We start from the raw sequence: 24,332 nt of genomic DNA, 5'->3' as shown, positions 1-24,332 counted from the left end.
TCTTCTTCTTCTTCTTCTTCTTCTTCTTCTTCTTCTTCTTCCCCCACATAAAATAAATATGAAAAACTGCACAAAATGGTGAATCCTCTTTTCTCAGTAGATGTTCAAGAGGCACCTCAATTAACCTGAGACATACTGGTACCCAAAATAAATACTGAATATGTATGGGTTGGGATGCATTGGCACTCATGCACATATACTCGTCCCAAGACTTTGAATCTCTCCTCTCAAATTTTTAACCACTAACATTTTGTTATCGTGAATTGCAGCCAGGGTTTCCAAGTCCTCCTAGTAAATGGTGTGTGTGGGGGATTTACTTGGGGGGCGGGGGCTCGCCAACAATGTGTTGATGTAACTTCCTGCGTGCACTGGAAGGGACATAACTGTGTCGCCAGCAATACCAGCAATTCTAAAAAAAAGTAAATTAATACCTACAGCAGCAGTTTTCAAAACTGTATTCCTTCAAAACTATTTCCTTGATTCATGTCCTCAGGGCATGTGTGGGAGGCACTGTGCCTATTCCAAAGAATTTGGGAGGGGAAGTGGAGGACATTCTGGAGGATTCTGGGCAGATGCCGAAGGACACAACTGGTTTCAATTGGGGGGAACTGGTCAGACTTCTAGGCAGGGCTTTTTTTGTAGAAAAAGCCCAGCAGGAACTCATTAGCATAATAGATCACACCCAACAGTAGAAACTCATTGGTATATTAGACCACACCCCGACAGTGCAGCACATTAACATATTAGGCCACACTCCGTGTCTTCCCTTGGCTGGGCCGCGCCAGGCACGGGGAGGCATTGCAGAGGTTTTGGCTGTAGTGGGCGTGGGCGTGGCCAACTCTTAAGCCAGCTGGAACACCGTCCCTGTGCGTTCCTGCCCCAAAATAGCCCTGCTTCTAGGGCTTCACTGCTGCCCTGCATGAACAGAGACTAGGACATAAATGTTCACAACCTCTATTGTGGCCTTATGTTCCATAGTAAGATAAGTAACTTGGGGCAAACCTCATCCAGGAAATCTCAACTGCCATATTCTTATCGACAAACTCCGTCATCTTCCAGAGAATCCTTAGAAAGGCTGATGTGAAAACCGCCACGGACACGCAGTCCTTCACAGAGCACCAGATAAAAGCAGGGGTCGCCTTTGCAACTGAACCACATTTCTTGAAAGAAGTTATTATTTAAGTTTAGTTGGCTGGAAGAGTTTCCCAGATGCACTTGTTAAGGTTCAACGAGGTGCTCATAGTAGCTTCTAACCCTTATAAACCGTGTGCTTTTATAGATAAGGCAAATGGCGATATTCTTTGGTTAAGTAGTACTATGGCAGTTCACCTCTTTACACTGGATGTTGTGAAGCTCTCTTTTGTTGTTTATGATGACGAAAAATAAAATAATTTTTTTGAATAAATGAATAAATAAATTTCGTTCCCGAACTGTGACATTACAGCATTTCAGAACAGTGGAACGAACGTACGAATTTTTCTCTCTTTGTTGATTTAGGGCCCCCCAGGATCACAAGGGCCGAGAGGACCGAGAGGATCCAAAGGAAAACTTGTAAGTTGTTAAATATTTTTCCGAGAACCTTACTTGAAATGTAGGTACCGGACAATGTCTAAAACTTTAAGAACCTTAGAGTGGCTATAATATTTTCTGAATTAGGCCTCCTCTGTTTCCCCTACAATTATATCCTGGAACACAGTCTGCAACCCTGCATTCCATCGAATCGTGCATCCCTAGATTTGTATTTTTGCTTGGTGAGTTGTGTTTTTGATGTCTGGAGTTCATCTTAAAACACGGCCCTATGGAAATGGACTCTGGTTTCTCTTCAGATCACATAAACCCAACTCAAGGTATATTTTAGAACTTTGATAAGGCTCAGTTTAATCTCTAAATGGCTCTAACCATGATGGCTGCAGAAAGAATGCTGGAAGCATGACCGCACAACATGCTTTAAGTAAGGTGTCCAAATTCTGCTGCAGTGTCGACATGCAGCCACTATGGAGCAATCTCGTAGCCAGAGTTGCCCCGATTTGTAATGCAGGAAATCCCCAGGATGTAAGGTGGGAATACAGTTTGAAAGGCATCCATAATAGACAGCAGGGGTCCTCGGCCTTCTCGATCCTGTGAGCACCTTTGGAGTTCTGACACAGGGTAATGGGCACAGTTACAAAACGGCTGCCGCAAGAGATGGAGGAGCAGCCCCCCCCCCGAGGAAGTCCACTTGCAATGAAGACGAGGGGGACACTGGGAAAGAGGAGCGAGAGACAGAATGAAATCGACACGGCCGTGCAGCTGCCATGCGAACGTTATTTTAATCTGCACAGCCAATCAGGTCTTCAGTGGCCAATCAGGAGCTATGCCAGGCAGGAACCCCCCCCGGCCCTACCCACTTTCTGAAAATGTTTGGCGCCACGTTGGAGACCCCTGTTTATAAAGTAATACCTTCCGATTTTCTTATTGTATGGCCTCTACAACCCTTAGGAAAGGCCTGTTTTAGATCCTTTGAAACAGAATTGTACCCCACTGAAAGTTGTAACTTGTCAGTGCTTCCTAAACTGCAGCCTAGACAGGCTTAATCCTGCTTTTCACAAGCTAATTATAATTAAAACGAACCATAGTACTGTGTTATGTTTAAACAAAGCTGTTGGAGAATTGCATATATAGGGAGATTTTCCCAGTAGTTTCTGCCATCACCGCAGCATTATGAAATGGTAATCCTGATGGAATAGTAAGTGCCAAAAGAAATGTCTCTGTGTTGAAGTTCCTGTATTGATGTGAGCAAATCAGCCAATTACTTGGTTCGGGGCTTTTAATAACAGGGATTTTTCCCAGATCTATTTTGGGCATCAAGTTAATAAGGAAGTATGGTAAGAATAGCAGTGTCCTCTACTGCCACCTTGTGGCTCTCTTTAGCACCTACTTATTTAAAACGTGCTTGCATTGTGGGAGAAGCTGACATAAGAAACCTTCCTTGGGGATTTCCATTAATGCAGTGTTGTTTTTTTAAAAAAATACATACTTTGATTTGTTCCAATTACCACTAGCATCTTTTGTGACGAAGCGCTATTATTCTTCATTGCACACTTTGCACACTTTGCAGCGTGATACTAGCTTTGTTAACAAGTTATAGTGAGCGAATGCATGTAAGAACCTAAGACGAGCCCTGCTGGATGAGACCAATAGTCCATCTAGTCCAGCATCCTGTCTCATATGGTAACAGGGAAGAGAGGCCAAGGCCTTTCCCTCCTGGCTCTGGGACTCAGAGAAGCCATACAATGAGAAAATTGGAAGCTCTCACTTTATAAATAAATAAATAAAATAAATAAACAGGGCCTCTGAATGTGGAGGTTCCCTTCAGTCACCATGGCTAGTAGCCATTGATGAACTTATCTTCAATGAATCTATCTAATCCCCTTTTAAAGATATCTATTCCTGTGGCCATCACTACATCCTCTGGCAGCGAATTCCACATTTTAATCACTCTCTGTGTCAAATAGTATTTCCTTTTGCCTGTCCTGAACCTACTGCCCATCAATTTCATTGGATGCCCTCAAGATCTAGTATTCCGGGAGAGGGAGAAAAAATGTCTCTTTGTCAGCTCTCTCCATCCCATGCATCATTTTATAAACCTCTATCGTGTCCCCGCCCTTAGTGCTGGAGGCTTGAAAGAGAGGCCTTCTTCTTTGAAGGTCCAGCACCAAATATTTTTGTCCACTAGGTAAAACCCAGGGTAGAAGCCAGTTTGGTGTAGTGGTTAAGATTGAAGACTCTAATCGGGGAGAACCGGGTTTCATTCCCCTACTCCTCCACATGCAGCCAGCTGGGTGACCTTGTCTTTCAGAGCTGTTCTCTCAAGGACAGTTCTGGAGATCCAGTTTGGTGTAGTGGCTAAGTGCGCGGACTCTAATCTGGGAGAACCGGGTTTGATTCCCCACTCCTCCACTTGCACCTGCTGATGTGACCTTGGGTCAGTCACAAGCTCTGGCACAGCTGTCCTTGAAAAAGAGCAGTTTGTGTCAGAGTTCTCTCAGCCCCACCCACCTCACAGGGTGTCTGTTGTGGGGAGGGGTAGGGAAAGGAGTTTGTAAGCCGCTCTGAGACTCCCGAGTGAAGGGCCGGGTATAAATCCAATCTCTTCTCTTCTCTCTTCTTGAGAGAGCTCTCTCAGCCCCACCTACCTCACAGGGTGTCTGTGGAGGGGAGGGGGAGGGAATGGGATTGTAAGCCACTCTGAGACTCATTCAGGCAGTGAAGGGTGGGGTATAAATCCAATCTCTTCTTCTAAAACCCAGGCTAGGGCTATTGGGGATATTTGGTTAATATAGCAGAGTGTTGCCCAGTCATAGAAGTGTACTAAAACTTCAATTTATTCAAGTAGATCCAGTTCACATTCAGGTTGCACTCAAAAGGAGAGCCTAAGCGAAAGAGTCCTTTCCCTGTCACAAATGGCCAGCTTGTCTGGCATCACGTGTGTGGGAGTATGAGGGCACTGTATCTACAGGAGGGACCTGCAAAGACATGTGTCCTCATGGAAGGTCATGTGAAGAGAGGGAGAGGACAAAGTGAGAGAAGGGGTCAGAGGGCAGCTCTCAGATTAAGACAAAAAGAGGCATTCCCGTTCAAGGAGATATCACCTATACACCCTTAGAGTGATGTAGCACCTCCCACTGTCCCGGCATGCTTAACAGATCTGACGAGATCAAGCTCGCCTGCACCACGAAGACCAGGGCCCTCCTTTAGTTGTGATAGTGAAACTGCATTCACTGGATGTTGCCTTGTTTCGTAGATCGGAGATCATGTCCCAGGCTGTAGCTCTCCACCAGACGCAGAGTTGGGCTGATTTCGCACTACAGCTGCCTCGATGTTGTGCCGCCGTTTGCCCCGACACTATTGGTCAATTTCACACCTGAAGCTGCGGGGCTGCATTTGACCCGTGGCTTCGCCCGATTTCCTCCGCAGTTCCGTGATCCTCAAAAAACAGGATTACGAAACTGCGGGGGAAATTGGGCGAAGCCGCGAGTCAAAATGCAACCCCGCAGCTTCGGGTGTGAAATTGACCAATAGTATCGGGGCAAACGGTGGTGCAACATCGAGGCAGCTCTAGTGCGAAATCAGCCTTGGACTGTTCTTTTCGACTGGGTTGCATTTTTAGTCCTTCCCCTTCTAAACACCTTCCCACTAGCCACTCCCTCCCATTTAAGCTCCTGCCTAGATTTCCTCCTCCCATTCTTTATTCTTCCCCTGCTCTTATGTATTCAACCACAGACTCATGCACTCAAAGTCAGAGTTGCAGAGCAGTGTCATAAATGCATGTGGCTGGAAGGGCATTACCCTGACCTGGATGGACCGGGATAGCCCAGTGTCATCAGATCTCGAAGGCGAAGCAGGGCCGTTCCTGGTTAGTCCTTGGATGGAAGACCACCGAGGAAGTTTAGGGTTGCTATGCAGAGGCAGGTGATGGCACACCACCTCTGTTCCTCTCGTGCCTTGACCTGGAAGACCCAGGCTAGCTTAATCTCGTCAGATCTCGGAAGCTAAGCAGGGTCGGCCATGGCTGGTATTTGGATGGGAGACCTCCAGGGTATACCAGGGTTGCTACGTAGAGGCAGGCAATGGCAAACCATCTCTGCCCCTCTCTTGGCTGCCCTGAAAACCTTAAGTGTTTGCCGTAAGTCAGCTGTGACTTGATGGCTCTTTCCATCATCGAAAAAGCCTCGATCCATTCCATTTTAAATTCCTAGGCTTGGAGGTGAGCGCCTCTGAAGGAATCCACTCAACAGTGGTCCATTCCGCATTCGCTCCACATTTTAACAGCACTCAACCTGGTTCCCCCTTGCCTCAGAATATCTGCTTTCATTGCATTGCCTTGGATCATTGGTATGCAGATTTTCCTGGGTCAGTACTTGCCTCAGCAGTCATTAGCCACCTAAGCCAAGTAATTCATGGCGAGGAGATAAATACAGAGGGGGAAATGGGGGGGGACTGATGGAGATGAGCGAAGCCGCATCAAGCTGTCTGCGTATTGTTCCCTTGGAACTGGATGCGGAGGAAGGAAAAGGTGCCACTCAAAACCACATGCACATACCCCCGGGGCAACGCTGTCCTGACTGCAAAGCCACCCCTGCAAAAATCTATGCAGAAGGTACCATAAAACCCGATGAACAAAGGAAGTGAAAGCGGCATGCGGTGTAGAGGGGAGATTAACCTCCCGACGTTGTCGTGGAAAAACTGCGAGGAAACAGATGGGTGCAGAATCCCCCATTGTTGTGCTCTGTTGAGTGTTGCTACGCAGAGGCAGGCAATGGCAAACCACCTCTGTTAGTCTCTTGCCTTGAAAACACTATGGGGGGGGGCTTAAGTTGCAACTTGAGGACGCTTTACACACGCACGCACATGCACACGCACGCACACAAATGTCATTCATTTACCAGTCATGTTGGATTTGACAGACAGATCCAAGCAATCTTCCTACCGTTTTGCCTCCTCCCTGCACACATCCCCCCCCTGCGTTGGTTGTCTTCCAAAGCTTATTTTGCTTTTTAAGATATGACTCATGAGAAGTTCTCCTGTAAAGTGATGCCAGGATAAATCCGGGATGGCGTCCCCTGGAATTCGAGAAGTCCCTCTGAATGGGTGCCAGGATAAATGAAAACAGAATGTCTATCCCCACCCCACCCCTGAGGAGTTAGAAAAAAACCCTGGCAAATTGGTTTATGGGAAATCATCGAAAAATATGTGAAACCCACTGTTTGCATTTCCTAACGGGGTGAATCAGCGATTTCACCAAATAACCGCTTTTTTACACATCCGTTCCATGTATGGCTAACCATTTCTCATCCCATAATAAAAAAAATTCCTGGGACGTGCTGTAATCGTATAGCCGCCTAGAAGAATTTTACTGTAAATGTAAAAGCTGAGGGTTTCTTTTTCACCCCTCCGCGACTGGAGGAACTGGTATAGCAAAAGCTTTATTCCCTTTATTTGGGTATATTTTGTGTGTGCGTGTGGATGTGCACGTGTGCCCGGAAGTCACGGTGACTTCTGCGAGCCCTAGTGGGGCGAGGCTGTTTTAGAGAGGTGGCTTGATAGTTGCCTGCCTCTGCATCCCGGCCCTGGTATTCCTTGGAGGTCTCTCATCTAAATACTTGCCTAGCTTAGCCTCCAAGATATGATGAGATCGGGCTTGCCTGGGGTACCCAGGTAAGGGCTGCAAAGCTCTATTTCCCATTGGAAGCTTTAAAAGGGGGGGGCATGATCATCAGGGAGTTCTTTTGCATGTGTCCTGTTGAAATGAAAAAGAACTACGCATGCATGGTTATTATTTAACTACTAGTTTAAGGGAGAGAGGCAACGTGATGTAGTGGTTAGAGCAGGGGTGTCGAACTCATTTGTTATGAGGGCCAGATCTGACATAACTGAGACCATGTTGGGCCGGGCCATGTGTGTCATAGACTGTAGTGCCAGGTAGCGGAGATAGAAACTTTATAAAGGACACAAACGCAAAGGGTTTTTTTTAAACTTAAAATAGCATCATGCTTAAAATGTTAGCACTCTTGCAATATTGTGTTTATTTAACAGTGCCTGATAACTGACACCTCTTGCTCTGAATTATTGCATCAAAATGTCTGTGCTGTTGCGATCCTGAGTCTGCTCTTCAGGTGTGTATCTGTAAGCTGCAAACCTACGATGATGCAGCAGCAGCAGAACTGGAAGAAGAAGCAGAAGACAGCCCTCCGGGGGCCTGATCTGGCCCCCGGGCTGCATGTTTGACACCCCTGGGTTAGAGTGTCTACTAGGATTTAGGAGACCCTGATGACATCCCACCCCTGCCTGTCAGCATATAAGTGCTGCTTGGTAGGACATCAGGCTGGTGATCTAACTGACAGTTCATGACAGCTACATTATCTAGTTCATACCGGTCCTGACCAGAGCAAGAATGCCTGTACATAATGACTCAGCACGGAATGCTGATTGGTGTTTGTTCTCTGCTGATATGTATATACCTGTGAATATACTGTACTGTTTCTCTCTGCTCTCAAACATGTTGTCTGGCGAAGCACTTTGTAAGTGTATACCAGCTCAATGTGAATTATGTAAATAAATGTAAATAGTTAGCACAAGACAGTTTGAACTGTTGCTTCCTATTTATAAGACCTCACCAACTCAGAGCTTTACCACATTACCGCGACACTGCCATGGAAACTCACCAGGTGACCTTGGGTCAGCCTGATTTACCCTACAAGGCTGTTGTGAGAATAACAGGCAGAAGGGAGAACTGTGTGTGCCACAGGACCCCGAGCCATTTAGAACAAGATAGAAACACACTGGATAGATAACCCCCTATAAACTACAGAAGTTTGAAAAAGTGGCCGAATTATGCATCAGCTCCATACCTCTCGAATATCATTCGCGCGAGATATAGATGGGCCTTTTCGAGAGCACGCTTCGATGCATTCCCTTCCGCAGTACTACTTGGCAGATTTTCTCGGTTGTCCCTGCTCTGGGAAAGTGATTGAATCTGTTACACATCTTCTCCTGCATTGTGAATTTTATCAAGAGGAAAGATCACAGTTCATTATTCCGCTCCTCTCTAAATTCATACCACTGAAGTATTATATGAACTTTAGGTCTGAAGTACTCTGGAAATATCTCTTAGAAGATACACGGAAATCTGTAAGACATGCGGTAGCAAAATGTTGTACCATAGCAATTAGAAAGTGGAAACGTTTGGAATTACCGTAATAGGGGGGTTGGGGTTTTTTTGAGCTCCGAATTTTACGAATATTCGCTGGTTTTAAGAAGTGTTGAGATCTTATGCTGGGTATTGACTGACTGGATAGACAACATAGGTAGTCAGAAGGGACCACTCAGATGTTATCGTTTGTCTGTGAAGTTTGGTGGGAAATGATGGTCCATTGAGGAGAACTTCTAAAACTAAGGCCGAGGACCTATCATTGTGTGTGTGTGTGTGTGTGTGTGTGTGTAAAGTTATCGTTTGTCTGTGGAGTTTGGTTGAAAATGATGGTCCATTGAGGAGAACTTCTAAAACTAATGCCAAGGACCTATCATTGTGTGTGTGTGTGTGTGTGTGTGTGTGTGTGTGTGTAAAGTTATCGTTCGTCTGTGAAGTTTGGTGGAAAATGATGGTCCATTGAAGAGAACTTCTAAAACTAAGGCCAAGGACCTATCATTGTGTGTGTGTGTAAAGTGCTATCAAGTCACCACTGAATCATGGGGACCCCAGAGGACCTTCAAGGCAAGAGATGAGCAGGGGTGGTTTGGCCATTGCCTGCCTCTGCGTTGCTACCCTGGACTTCCTTGGTGGTCTCCCATCCAAGTATTTATTTAATTTATACGCCGCCTTAGCTTTCAAGATCCGACAGGACTGGGCTAGCCTAGGCCAGCCAAGTCAGGGTGTCTAGAGATATAAGTCATACAAATAACCACCTAAAAGAGAGAATTACTGTGTCACCTTCAAATGTTGTTGGCAGCCATGTAGAAAACTCTGGGACCCATTGGGAGCAATTGAGAGCCAGTTTGGTGTAGTGGTTAAGTGCGCGGACTCTAATCTGGGAGAACCGGGTTTGATTCCCTACTCCTCTACTTGCAGCTGCTGGATGACCTTGGGCAAGCTATAGGTCTGCCAGAGCTGTCCTTGAAAAAGAGCAGTATCTGTCAGAGCTCTCTCAGCCCCACTTACCTCACAGGGTGTCTGTTGTGGGGAGGGGAAGGGAGAGGAGTTTGTAAGCCGCTATGAGACTCCTTTGGGTAGTGAAGGGCGGAGTATAAATCCAATCTCTTCTCTCTTCTTCATATGATGAACCACTGTTGATCTTCTGGCCGCCATATTACACAACTTTCATGTGGCAGGTGTAAAGTGTATGCTGTTTTTAGATGCTGGTCCACCCTTTTCCCTTAAGCTGGCACCTCTAAAGACAAGTGGTCACACAGTGAAATCCAGTCGGAAAGTGCACTGAAAGTGGATTGAAAGTGGATTATTTAGTGAGTGTAACCGCAGCCAAAGAGAGCCAAATATTGGAAAACAGGATGTTTTTGTGCGTGTGCAAAGTGTGGTCAAGTCATGACTTCTGGCAACCCCATGGGATTTTCAAGATAAGAGACATTCAGAGCAAGGCTCCCTCTAAGCTGTGGAGTCCCGTGAGCAAAAATTCTACTTTGTGAGCTGCTGGCATTGAAGATGTGAAAGAGCGATTTGGTGACTGCAGAAATTAGTCTGCTCTGGAGCCCTCCTCCCTGAGCTAAGACCACAATGTGTGAGCCGGAGGCTAAAAAAACTGTGAGCTGACTCACACTAACTCAGCTTAGAGGGAACACTGAGAGGTGGTTAGGGTTGCCAAGTCTTACCTTTAGCTGGAGCAGGGGACTCCCAGCTGTTTTCCGGAGCGCCGCAACCCCGTCACCCAGAAGTGACGTGACCCGGGGGGCAGGGCCACGACCATCCGAGGAAAACCATAGAGTTTTCCCTCGGATGACCGTGGCCCCGCCCCCAGAGTGCCCGGCATGGTCGCGTCACTTCCGGGTGACATGCACGTCACGTACTTTGAGGGTGGGGTTCCCCCCAGGGTCCGATCCGCCGGCGGCGGGGAATAGGCCTCGTCCCTGCCCCCCGGGGGGACTTGGCAAGCCTAGAGGTGGTTGGCCATTGCATGCCTTTGTGTAGCAACCCTAGAATTCCTCAGTGGTCTCCCGTCCAAGTACTAACCAGGACCGACCCTGCTTACTTTCTGAGATCTGATGAGATCAGGCTACCCTGGGCCATCCAGGTCAAGGCAAGAGATGTTCAGAGGTGGTTTGCCATGGCCTGCCTCTGCGTAGCAACCCTGGGCTTCCTTGGGAGTCTCCCGTCCAAATACTAGCCAGGGCCGACCCTGCTTAGTTTCCGAAGGCTAGCCTTTGGAATAATGCATAGGCAACCTCATTACTGCAAGGACAACCTCAGTAACAGGAAAAGGGTGTTGTTGTTTTTTTGCAGCAGCAGCAGTGGCACACACGATGGCTGATTTCGAACTAGAGCTGCCTCGATGTTTGCCCCAATACTATTGGTCAATTTCACACCCGAAGCCGCGGATCATGAAACTGCGGGGAAATCGGGCAAAGCCGCGAGTCAAAATGCAGCCCCGCAGCTTCGGGTGTGAAATTGACCAATAGTATCAGGGCAAACGGCGGCGCAACATTGAGGCAGCTCCAGTGCGAAATCAGCCACTGACTGCGATGTTTGACTCGTTTGATAATCTCTGTTCTTTATGTGCACCTTGTGTAACTGCCCATGTTGACTGATGCCACCTCTTCCTTTAGGGTGCCCGTGGTCCTCCTGGACTGGATGGGGAGCCTGGTATACCTGGACAGCCCGGTGATCCTGGACCTCCTGGACAACCATCGACAGGCCCCGATGGAATGACCAGAGTAAGTGGCCTCCGTTGCAGGTGTGAGATGAAGGCTGATGGGCTTACAATCTAGCGGGGGAGCCGTTCCAAGGAAGCACTGTGCTCCTTACTGATGGAGGATCAAACACATGGACAGACGCAAGAGACGGACATGGTAGACGAGGTGTCCTCGCCCTTTTTGATCTGGTGGGCACCTTTGGAATTCTGAGACAGAGCGGTGGGCGCAGCCACAAAACGGCTGCCGCGGGAAGCAGAGCCAACCGGAGGAAGTTCAAGTAAAGGGCGGAAGAGGGGGTAATTAAAAAAAATATATACTAGGACAGAGGAGTAAGAGAGGATAAAGCCAACCAACACTGTGGTGTCAGCTGCCATTGAGGCGAGGTTATTTTAATCCGTGCAGCCAGTCAGATCTCCAGTGGCCAATCGGAAGGTGTACTCAGCAGGAGCCCCATCTAGTTCCACCCACTTTCTGAAAACACGTGGCAGGAGCCAGTTAAGGTGTCTGTGGTCACCATGGGGCCCACGGGCACCTTGTTGGAGACCCCTGCTGTAGGTAGTGCATGTAAAACTTGGTTGTTTTTTTGCAAGGGGCTTCATCTGTAGAGCAGAACACAGACTAAAAGTAAGCCCTTTCTTGCATATCTATCTATCTATCTATCTATCTATCTATCTATCTATCTATCTATCTATTATCTATCTATCTATCTATCTATCTATCTATCTATCTATCATCATCATCTATCTATAATACACACACACGCATACATACTAGGCTTGCTAAGTCCCCCCCGGGGGGGGGCGGGGAAACCCCCGCCAAGAGAGGCCTGTTACGCGCCGGTGGCGGATCGGGCCCTGGGGGAAACCCCACCCCCAAAGCACGCGACGTGCCCGGCGTCAGCACGTCACCCGAAAGTGATGCAGTTGCGCCGGGTGCATTGGGGGCGGGGCCGCAGTCATCTGAGGGAAAACTCTATGGTTTCCCCTTGGATGATTGTGGCCCGCCCCCGGCATGCCCGGCGTGGTTGCGTCACTTCCGGGTGACGTAATTGCGGTGCATGCGCGCTTCGCACGCACACATGATCTCCCAGAGCAGCGCTGGACTCCCCCGCTATACCTACAGTAAGGACTTGGCAACCCTAATACACACATATACACACACACCACAATATTACAAACTCACACAACTGTGCATAATATGTCATGAAGTGTATAGCAACTGTCTTTGGAGCTGCAGGTTGGCCAAACTGTGCAAGAGCCCATTTTCCTGGGGTAACCTAGCCAATGTGTAGGCCTAGTTACTCCTCAAAAGTCCTCAGCTCAGTATTCTTAGCTTCCTAGCAAGCATTCATTCTTATAAAGTCAGCTCTTGGCCATATCTGGCTAAGGTCACCTTGGCAACAGACGAGTTTCGTATCGTAATATGAAAGTAGTAACAGATATTGACATCACAGTTCCATGTGTGACCAGGGGTGGTGAAGATCAAGTTGCAAAAGAGTTCTCCAGAAAGAGGAGAAATCACTACCCGTTTTAGGGTTGTCATCCCCCCAAAACGGGCAGGTTTCCCCCCACCTTTGGGGCCCGAGTCTGCCTATGGCCAGGCGTCCAGCAGGGGGAGCCCCGCCCCCGAAAAGCCCTGTTGTGCCTGACATGTCTGGTGTGATGACATCATTGTGCCGGGCAAGTTGCGCAGGGGACACTCTAGCATTTGGGTTAAAACTCTATGATGACCATAAAGCTTTTCGCCCAATTGCTAGAGCATCCCCTGCACAACGTGCCCAGTGCGATGACATCACTTTGCACGCCATAAGATCTTGGGACCGGGCAGGATCACCCCTGCCAAAAGCCAGGTAAGCCAGGACCCCAGCCAGGTGAAACTTGAGGTTTCCCAGAGCTTCAGTATCCCCCCTCCTGGATGTTGGTACAAACATTATCCCTTTGATTCTCCTTTTCCTACTGATTATCACTCCTATTTTTAATTCTCAGAGGCTTGAATTTGTATAAGCACATGAACCTCAATAGTTGATGTCGGTCGGTCAGTCTTTATTACGGCCCCTGGCCATACAGCAGCAAAAAAACCCAACAACCACTACTATAAAATTAATAACCAGCATATATCATTCATCCTAATACATCTAACAGTTTAAGGGTCAGACTCTGAGTAGATTATACACAGAACGTTAACTCAGCCTGTATTTTCATGGCAGAGAACAGAAACTTAGCCACAGATCTCATACTCATTTGGTCAACCCCCGCCTAGGGTTGCCAAGTCTAATCTACTTACCAGCGGGGGAGCGTCGCCGGGCTCCGGGAGCTTTCCTCCGATGTGCGCGCACGCGCCGCCAGCACATCGCGGAAGTGACGCGCTATGTCAATCACGTTGGGGGCGTGGCCCCGATCGTCGGAGGGAAAACCATAGAGTTTTCCCTCCGACGATCGGGGCCACACCCCAACGTGATCGACGTGGTTGCGTCACCTCTGGTGACACAGCCATGCTGTGCTTCGGGGGGGGCGCGGAGTTCCCCCCGGGGCCCGATTCAGTGGGGGCAGAAATTGGGCCTCCAAAGTGGGGGTTTACCCGCCCCCGCCCCCATTTGGCAGCCCTACCCCCGCCAGTATGAAGCAATCTTCTGCTCAGAGAAAAGTTTTGCTTTATCAACCAACGCAGGTTACAATAAATGCAAATGTGCCTGTACGTAACATCTACAGTGGGTGAAAAAAGCATGTGAACCAATTTTTCAGTCAGGATAGCAGAGCGTGTACAAAATCTATGATTAGTAAGTGTGCCAGCTCTCGGTTAGGAAATACTTGGAGAATTTGGGGGGTGGAGCCTGAAGAGAGTAGGGTTTGGGGAGGGGAGGGACTTCAGTGGGGTATAGTGCCACAGAGTCCACCTTCCAAAGCAGCCATTTTCTCCAGGGGAACTGACCTCTGTCACGTGGAGATCAGTTGTAATCCCAGGAGATCTCTGGTCACTACCTGGAGATCGGCAATTCTAACAATCCAAGGGAATGTTTTCGTACCTTCCTTTCAAGAGTGTAGTCGGTGGCACTGCATCCCAGTAGTACGAGCCTTCTCCCAAACTTCAGGAGGTCCTAATTTCTGGGGCTGAAGGGCTACCTTCCTCATGACAGCAGAATATATTCCTGCCGTCCATTACATTTAAAAAGAACGACCGCTGACTCCTAAGCGAAAGTTCCAGAATCGAGTGGAGACCGGAATAGCCAACCTGACAGTGCATTTGCAGATTGAACCATTTACATATATTGATATTTACCTCAGTAACTTGTGACTTGTGTGAAGTTTAATCAGTGCTGGGTTAATGATCAATTGTTCCTTTTTTAATTAAGGCTGGGATGAATCCTTGCTCGTTACCCTTGTCACTGCCTCGAAAGGGGACGGGGCCTATGTTTCCCACAGGCAGGGGGTTTCTGTTTTTGTTTTTAAAAAGGGCCCAGGATAATTTAATTCGCGTTGATCTTTCAAACTCTTGAGCCCTCAGATCTTAATGAGAGAATAAGGCATTTTCCTTTTAATTAAAGCTGGCGTACCTTTGGCAAAAAATATATATGAAAACTTGGGCGGCGGAAGAATGGATTTAAGGCGCAAATGATTAATGGCGTTTGGAACTGCTGACCTTTAAAGACACTCTTCAAATAACTTGAGTTTGTGATATTGAATGGTGACAGAACTCAGGCTTCTGTCCAAAGACCGTTAAAATCGATGGAAATCTTTTGGCCGGTGTAATACCCAAGTGTGTGAGAGAGGTAATTCTAAGCAGGTCTGCTGAGAGGCCTGGTCCACCCTGTGCTGTGGAACTCACTCCCTGGACAGTGTCTTTCGATGGCACTGACAGGAATCTAAAATGTGTAACAGAATCGTGTACAGAAGTGAAAGGCAAAAATCCATGCCAGGTTTTAAAAAATTTGTTAGGGTTGCCAGCTTCAGGTTAGGATAGGGTTGCCAAATAATTTTTTGCCGGTAGCGGGGGGCTCCCAGCTGGCGTCTTCGGTGTGTGCGTGCGTGTCACCCGGAAGTGATGTCACACGCTGGGGCTGGGGCCATGCCATTTGAGGGGAAAACTCTTTGTTTTCCCCTCAAATGGCGTGGCCCCACCCCCAGCGTGTGACGTCACTTCCGGGTGACGCACGCGCGGGGGTGGGTTTTCCCCCGGGCCCGATTTTCGGGCCGTCGAAAATCGAGCTGTGAAAGCGGGGGATTCCCCGCCCCCCGGGCACATTTGGGAACCCTAGGTTAGGAAAGTCCTGGAGATTTTAGGTGGGGCCTGGGAAGTGCTGGGTTTGGGGAAGGATGGGACCCCAGTTGGGCACCGGGCCATAGAGTCTACTCTCCAGCAGAGCAGTTCTCTGTCGTCTGGAGATCAGTAGTAATTCTGGGGGATCCCCAGGCCCCACTTGGAGACCGCCAGCCCTACGTCCTGGCAGGGTTGCCAGGTACTCACCACACGCCGGCAGGGGGTGGGAGGGAGCCTTCTGGGAGTGGGGTAGGGCTCCGCCCCCAAACAGCGACATCACGGACGCAACGACAGCACACAGTTGTAACATCATCATGTCAGGGACATTGCACAGCGATGCTCTGGTTTGCGGGCAAATTGTATGGTAAGCTCGATGGTAAAATTGCCCTCAAACCATGGAGGTTTGCCCCCAAACCAGACTCATGATTCAGCCGAGAGGCGCTGTATGCGTGTTTTAAATATTTTCAAGACATGCATACAATAAACGTTCATCCACTTGTTTCACGTGTGCCTCGCAAAAAGTTTGACCTCCCAAATGACGACAAAAAATAAAATAAAATACACTTTCTCCAAGACTAATAAAATCCTTATGTTTGCAGCCCTTCACGTCTCAGATGGCAGGACTGGATGAGAAAGCGGGGCTTGCCGGTCAAATGGGATTCATGCCTGGCGCCACGGTAAGAATTCATTGATCGGGACTCTTGGTGTAGTTTTAGAGAACAATCCAAAGTAGATCGGACTAGCCTGGGCCATCCAGGTCAAGGCAAGAGTCAAAACAGACGTGGTTTTGCCATCGCCTACCTCTGCAGAGCAACCGTAGACTTCCCTGGTGGTCTCCCATGCAAGTACTAACCAGGGCTGCTGATCCTGCTTAGCTTCTGAGACCTGATGAGGCTGGGCTAGCCTGGGCCATCCAGGTCAAGGTGAGAGACAAATAGAGGTGGTTTTGCCATCGCTTGCCTCTGCATAGCGACCCTGGACTTCCTTGGTGGTCTCCCATGCAAGTACTAACCAGGGCTTATCCTGACAAGATTGGGCTTGCCTGGGACAACCAGGGCCCTGGGAAATACAGAACCAAAAAGAAGAACAAAAGCAAGCAAAGGACCTGACTGTGAAGAGCTCTTCCCTATTGGAGAGACAACCTGTTTTATAAGCAGGGGTCATTTTGTAGAAAAAGAGGTGCAGGAGCTCATTAGCATATTAGCATAGCTTATTTGCATATGCCACACCCCCTGACGTCACCGGAAGTGTGTCAGAAGGCAACACCCACCACTCAGGCTCCACTGGACTGTTTTGGATTGCTAGCTATTGGGGGGGGGGATGTGCAAATCTGTCCTCACAGAGGAGGGTGAGCTTGTACCTGAATAAAACTTGGTCTTAAAGGTGCCACTGGACTGTTTTGGACCGGGGGGGCAGGGGGGGCTCTGCAGCTTGCCTGGCTGCTTCTTGCTCTGCCTGAGGGCTGCTGGGAGCAGGGGGTGGGGCTTGTTGCATGTGCCCACCCCCCTGGGCTCTTTACTGCCGGAGCTCCGCTCCTGTGCGCTCCTGCAGGAAATGACCCCTGTTTATAAGGTGTTCCCCCCCCCCCCATGCTGCTTTGGGGATGAAAATGGTTTCAAGAAGCAGCTGTCCTGAGCAGAATGCGCATGCCCAATTTCCTCTTGATCCCTTTGCCTGTTGTTCCTATTAATGAACATCGGGTCAGGAAGCCATAACGGATAGAGGGTGATACCTCACATCTATGAATTGTTCACTTTAGAATATTAATGTTTTCGGGGCTTAAAGGACGGATAAAACAGCGGATGAAGAGGGAAGGTGGGGGGATGGGGGGCAGTGTTCCCCGTAAGCTGAGTCAGCGTGAGCTAGCTCTCAGTTCTTTAGCCTCCGGCTCACACATTTGTGTCTCAGCTCAAGACGGGATGGGCTCCAGAGCAAACTGATTTATGCAGCAGCCCAGTCGCTCGCTCACAACTTTAATGCCAGTAGCTCACAAAGCAGAATTTTTGCTCACAAGACTCCACAGCTTAGAGGGAACATGGGGGGGGGGTTGCAGGAAAATCATATGAGAACCTGCTTGCTCAACTGGTATTTTTGCACAGTCGAGAGCTATTTGACTGCAGTTTGTCAGACATCGAACTGTGCAGATCACAGCTTGGCGTCAGCATGTGCGCCGAACCATTGGGTGTTTGAGCGTCTCTATCCTCTCTGGACCCCGCTGTGTCTGAGAGAATCATTCTGTCCTGGGATAGAAGATTGACCTACTAGGATTTTGTAGTTTCCCATTTGATTCACTTCTTCAGAACCAACCTGAGTAATGAGGTTTGTTTCCTTCCCAGGGTCCCGTAGGGCCAAGAGGGCCTCCAGGTTCGCAGGGACAACCGGTAAGTAGCGCTGCGAGAGTTGTGCACCTATTCTGGATTAGGTCTGTATAAAGAAGTGTTGGGACGCCTCCATCTCCAATAAGTTACTCAGAAATAGTTTGTTTAAGATTGTTTTGCCCAGTCCTCCTGTCCCCTATACAACACACAATCTAACTTTATCACACATTTGATGGTGACATATAGGATAATTTTCTCATAGGAGAATGTCATTTGGTTTTTAAATTTATTATTATTTTCTCATTTACAAGATATTAGGTCTTGTTCGTTCTCGCAAGGGATGCAAGGGATGGCTAACCATTCAAAACGACAAAAAATTAAATTATAAAACTATTAAAATCAAACCCCCCACATTCATCATTAAATTAATTTTAAAAAGAGTTTAAGTGCATACCAAACAGTTAAAATACATACAAAACATTTTAAAAAAATTGGTAGGGGTGTGCACACACCCACACCCACACAAATATAATATTGGTATTTGATTGAGATTCGGAAAGTAATCGGTATTGCCGAAAATATTTAGCTGGGAGGGCTGAAATGACTGCCTTCCATTCAAACAGATCTGCGCAGCAATCCGCCTGGCAGCTGATTGGTATTGGGAGGAAGTCTGAGAGAAGGCTTAAATGTCTTGCCTTCCACCCCTGAGCTGCCCTACTGACCTGCTCTCCCTTCCTTTCCTGAGTCAGCCCATGGAGGCAGGTTGGATGGGGAAGGGACAACAGATTGGGGAGTTGTGTTTACATGCCCACTGTGACAGTTTGGCTGGGAAAGGGGGGACAAGTCAGGGAGGCGTGTTCGCATGCCTCCCTGTCCCTTTCCCAGCCAACCCACCATGGTGGGTTGCCTGGGAAAGAGGAGACAGAAGGGTAGGGGGGGCATTTAAACATGCCTCCCTGATCTGTCATCCCTTCCCGAGTCAGCCCGTGAAGTTAGGTTGGATGAGAAAGGGGAGGCAGTTCAGGCAGGCATGTTTAAATGCCTCCCCGTCCCTTTCCCAGCTTGTCCGCTGTGGGAGGTTGGCTGGGAAAGGGGAGACAGGACGGGGAGGCATGTTTAAATGTCTCCCATCCATTTCCCAACCAGCTCACCATGGCAGGTTGGCTGGGGAAGGGAAGACAGATCAGGGAGGCATGGCTGGAAGGCATTTCAGCACTCCCTTTTGCTCCCCCTGCTTAAGAGAGGGGGGAGCCTAAAGGGAGTGCTGAAATGGCTGCCGGCCATTTAAATGTAACAACTGATAGACAGACTGCCTGTCAGCTGTTAGGTTTAAATGACCAGCAGCTCCGGTGAATTCGCCCGAATAAAAGCCAGATAAGATCGGCTTCTATTCGGGATCAATTTATTGGTAGCCAAATTAGATTAGAGAATCTGATTCGGCTGAATAAATGCTAAAAAATACTGATAAGGTATTTTTTGAGAATTTATTTGATTCAGCTTATGCTGAATGCACTCACCTAAATATTGGTGAGGAAGGAGAGATCATTGAGGGAATGTCAAACAAAATGTAAATGTCTTCCCCCACTGGTGACAGACAGCTACAGAAGGGGACAGTTGAATCATCCTGGATGTTCACTCTTCCCCTGGATAAGGGACACCACATTATAGAATCATATCATAGAATGTTAGAGTTGGAAGGGACCTTTCAGGTCATCTAGTCCAACCCCATGCACTCTGCAGGAGTATACCGAAAGATAGCCCTACATACCTACAACATATCCGAAAGATGATCGTCCAGCCTCCACTTGTTTCCCTCTTCATGAGCCATCCTTTGTTAGTTTTAACTGTTAGTATTATTATAAAAACTGTGTCAATAGCCTGATTTTATAGACATTTTCTTTTAACAAATATGTTGTTACCTGCTCTGCTCACCATTGTCCAGGGGAGGGCGGGATATAAATTAAATAAATAAATAAATAGTCAGAACTCCCTTAGTCAGATATTTATACCCCAACATCTTTTTGGTCTCTAAGGTGCTACTGGACTCTAATCTAGCTATTCTACTACAGACCGACATGGCTAACCTCTGAACTATTTGTTAATTACTGTATCTTATTCCTTTTCTAATGTTTCCCCAAAGTTCTAATCTGTATGTACCCCCATTTTAGGGTTCTACTGGCCCACCAGGCTCTCCAGGTGAACATGGGGACCCGGGACCAATGGTAAGACATGTCATATACACATTTAACCTGACATTAAAATTTCGTATAAGTAGCGAGAATGCAAATGGAACTGTGTATTATTGATCCAGATTATGCCCAATTTATGCAGGCTAATGCTGTGAACCAAGGAGCTGCGGTGGCTCAAGTGGTTAAGACGCTGAACTGCAGGCTGGAAGGTCGGTAGTTCAGCAGTTCGAGACCTGAGTGCCGCATGATGGAGTGAGCTCACGTCTCTGGTTCCAGCTCCTGCCAACCTAGCAGTTTGAAAGCAAGAAACTGCAAGTAGATAAATAGGTCCCACTTTGGTGGGAAGGTAACAGCGTTCCGTGCGCCTTGGTGTTTAGTCATGCTGGCCACATGACCGTGGAAATGTCTTTGGACAGCGCTGGCTCTTCAGCTTGGAAACGGAGATGAGCACCACAACCCTAGAGTTGGATTCGACTGGCTTTCGAGCAAGGGAAACCTTTACCTTTACCTAAAGCTGTGAGCCAGTCTTCCTATTAAAATGGGTACTGGCCTTGTTTGCTTTTGCATTTTATCCAGTTGTGAATTGTAATTTTTTGCTACTGTAACATGCATTTTATTGCGGTTTTGTTAATTTGCTGACTCAAGGATGTACGTTTTCTCTTTCTAGGGACCTACTGGTGCTCGCGGCCCAGAAGGCCCTCCAGGAAAACCTGGTGAAGATGTAAGTTTTACCATTTTTTGTTCCCTCAGACAAGACAACCATATGTTCTCTTGGGCCGGTGACCCATGTGAAGGCACACAACACAACACGCATCCTAAAAAACAAAATGCATCCTAAAAACAACAGAAAAACAGACTCAGTTCAAAAAGCCAAGGTCGAACGAGTGCTGTTGACCAACTGTGGTCTTCTTCAGAAAGGTCTTACCTGGTTTTGTAAAGGTCTCAAAGAACTTGCAAGACCAGGATTCCTGGTCAGAAAATTCCATACGGAATTTTATCTCCTTGTGCTAACTGTAGAAGGTTTGTTTGGCTTAAATCCAGTTGTGTCTTTTTTGGCTTAGACTCAACCAGGGCTCTTTTTGTAGAAAAAGCCCAGCAGGAACTCATTAGCATAATAGGCCACACCCAACAGCAGGAACTCATTAGCATATTGGGCCACACCCCTGATAGCACAGCTCATTAGCATATTAGGCCACACCCACATGTTACCAGAAGTGTGGTTATCCAGCCACACCCACCTTTTGCTTGTTCTGTTTACCTTGTTTGTTGTCAAAACCCAGGGCCTTTTTTTGTAGCAGGGACTCCTTTGCATGTTAGGCCACACACCCCTAATGTATCCAATCCTAATGAGTTTCTGCTGTTGGGTGTGGCCTATTATGATAATGAGTTCCTGCTGGGCGTGGCCAACTTGGGAGCCAGCCGGAACTCCGTTCCTGTGCGTTCCTGCCCAAAAATAGCCCTGGACTCAACAGTGGTGCCGTGTGAGTGGCATTCACTCTGGCTCATGCCGGGGGAGTCACTGGTATCCCCCCTTCTTTACCTACTCCCTCTCTTCCCCCTGAAACCAGGGGCAGATTGGCCGTTTAACCTACAGGGAAATTTTCCGGTGCCTTAGGGGGCCACTGGTGGCCCGGAGCAATTATAACCAAGCTCTAGTAATTCTGCCAGATCTCCGGGGGGTTGGTGGTAACTCAGCTCCTCCCTTTCCTCGGTCATGGTAGTCGGTGTCGGTACACACTGCTGCCAGTGTTCAGGAGGAAACAATGGAGGAGCTAAAACCCTTGTTTGCCCCACTGAGCTGAGCAACCCCTCCACCACCGGCTTACGGGTCCCGTCAGCTTGGCTTGTTCCAGGGCCATTTTCATTTCCCAGTCCGCTCCTGCCTGAAGTGGGCTGTGAAGACCTCAGGGACTGCAGAAGGAAGTGACTTTTGCAGACGTCTGTTTGTGTAGTGTAATCTTTGGAGAGATAAGGACTCTCGGACCACACTAATATGCAGGGGTCATTTCATAGAAAAAGAGCTAGGGGGACTCATTAGCATAACTCATTAGCATATGCCACACCCCCTGACATCAGGGGCCCGGCGGTGGACCTGCAAGGCCAGCGGGAGTGCGAGGAAGCCCTGCCAAGGCCCTCCCTGGCCCCAGGCAGGCAGGGGTGGGGAGAGGCAGGGAGGAAGCAACTTACCCTCCTCCTGCCTCCTCCTGGCTGAATGAGGGCCGGAAGCGTGGCGGCCGGAAGCAGGGGGTGGGGCTTCGTCATGTGCCCCGCCCCCCTGCACCTCACCCGGGGGAACTGTGTTCCCCTGCGTTCCCCCCCCCCCGAAATGACCTCTGCTAATATGTATTCTGTTTCTGCTAACCAGGAGAACTAGCTGAGCAGGAAGCTTGCACTGCAATCCAAAGCAGAGTTTAAATCTTTCAAAGCTCAATGAATTGGAAGGCTTAGCAGAGAGCTCACAAAGTAGAATTTTTGCTCAAAAGACTCTACAGTTTAGAGGGAGCATTGACCTACTGATTGGTCTCCTAACTGGGAGACCTAATTGAGAACCTTCCCATAGAAATAAGTGTGAGTCCAGGGTCACCTTCAAGACCAACGGAGTTTAATTCTGGGTATCCGTTCCCACAGAAATGTTGCTGTTCACCGAATCACCCGTTCAGTGGGTGACAGAAGTCTTTTCATTCCACCAACCTCGAGCGTTGCGGAAACAGCTATTTATTTAATTGAAAACATTTTATCGCCACCTTTCCACCCGATCAGGGTCTCCGAGGCGGCAAACATAAAAAAAGGTTTTGAACAATTTAAAAGTAACATTTCAAACACATAAACAAACGACACCAGGATGAGAGAGAAAGGCCAGTAAATCGGCCGTGGGGTTGCTGGTTTTGTTAAAAATGATATGCTCTTTTCCCCCCCATTTATGATAAAAACATTATGCTGCGTTCCTGTGGAACTGAGTGGCAAAGGGAAAGTGTTGAAGGGCAAAGGGAAAAGTTTCCCAAGGATCACTGCGCCTTTGTCCTGAAGTGTAGCAACTGCAAAACTTTGCAAAGGAAATCAATAAACCTAGGCACAGATTCTTATCATATGCCATCAAGTTACCTGCCTTGTTAGGAGATATAGTTATTGATAATGGTTTCTTCTGTATGTACAGTGCATGAACATTAAAATATCACTGCAAGACTTACTGAATATGTTACTTCTTTCTAGGGTGAATCGGGCCGACCAGGACAGGCTGGAGAAGTTGGGTTTCCAGGTTCCCCGGTACGTTTGCTGCCAATTATGCTTCTCAAACTCTTCTAGTACTGGGAGAGTGTCGGGGAGTTAGGATCTTGAAATTGTGTTGAAGGCAAGTGATACAGGTAGAGGAGAAAAATCTTGTTCCGGAATCGCTGTCAGTTAATCATGCATAAAAACTGGCAGCTCCCTATGGAGTTATCACTCACTAGAAATAAGGCCCGTTGTGGAAATAAATACAACGGGATCTAGAAAGAGGCTCTGGGAGAGTGCTCTGGCTTTGGACAAACAGTGTCAGTCTGCTTTTAAAACATGAATCTGGGACCTGCACACCACCAGAATACAGCAGGTTCCATATGCAACTGACATTCCAACTGCCTTGCGGGGGGGGGGGAGTTTGAGGTGTGGAATGGAGTGAAGTCCAATCAGCTTCCATATGCAAAAGACCAGGTTGTCGCAGCAGTTGTGGTGTGGGCGGGACCCGGGCTTTGCCTTCTGATTGGTGGCGATATATGCTGAGGAGCAGTGCCATCAGCCATACACTAAGGGAGTGCATTTTAGAATTAGAACTTTGGCACCCACTATTCAATTATATATAAGGAGAGATAGATGAGGACTCAGCCCACTGGTGGACCTCCTGATGGCACCTGGTATTTTTGGCCACTGTGTGACAGAGTGTTGGACCGGATGGGCCATTGGCCTGATCCAACATTGGCTTCTCTTATGTTCTTATGTGGAGCAGAGGTCCATCTGTGGCTATTAGCCACAAAGTATAGATAGGAACTCTCTGGGTGGGGAAAGTGATGCTCTGTATTCTTGGTGCTTGGGGGGGGGCAAAAGTGGGAGGGCTCCTAGTGTCCCCTGGCCCCACTGCTGGACCTCCTGATGGCACCTGGTATTTTTGGCCACTGTGTGACCCAGAGTGTTGGACTGG

General features: G+C 48.1%; 1 protein-coding gene across 1 annotated transcript in view; it reads left to right on the top strand.

Moving 5' to 3' along the window:
* Positions 1-24,332, top strand: part of LOC107106900 (collagen alpha-2(V) chain-like) — a 64,555-nt gene that overhangs the window by 2,824 nt on the left and 37,399 nt on the right. Inside the window, exons 2-8 of the mRNA XM_015407116.1 lie at positions 1,498-1,551; positions 11,314-11,421; positions 16,254-16,331; positions 17,991-18,035; positions 20,141-20,194; positions 20,829-20,882; positions 23,372-23,425. Of these exons, the coding sequence (XP_015262602.1) occupies positions 1,498-1,551; positions 11,314-11,421; positions 16,254-16,331; positions 17,991-18,035; positions 20,141-20,194; positions 20,829-20,882; positions 23,372-23,425 (447 nt within the window). The remainder of the gene's footprint in view (positions 1-1,497; positions 1,552-11,313; positions 11,422-16,253; positions 16,332-17,990; positions 18,036-20,140; positions 20,195-20,828; positions 20,883-23,371; positions 23,426-24,332) is intronic.

This window comes from Gekko japonicus, unplaced genomic scaffold (genome assembly GCF_001447785.1).
Source record: "Gekko japonicus isolate JY-2015 unplaced genomic scaffold, Gekko_japonicus_V1.1 scaffold3234, whole genome shotgun sequence".
In the NCBI taxonomy this organism is placed as follows: domain Eukaryota; kingdom Metazoa; phylum Chordata; class Lepidosauria; order Squamata; family Gekkonidae; genus Gekko; species Gekko japonicus.
This window is presented reverse-complemented; position numbering and strand designations above follow the sequence as displayed.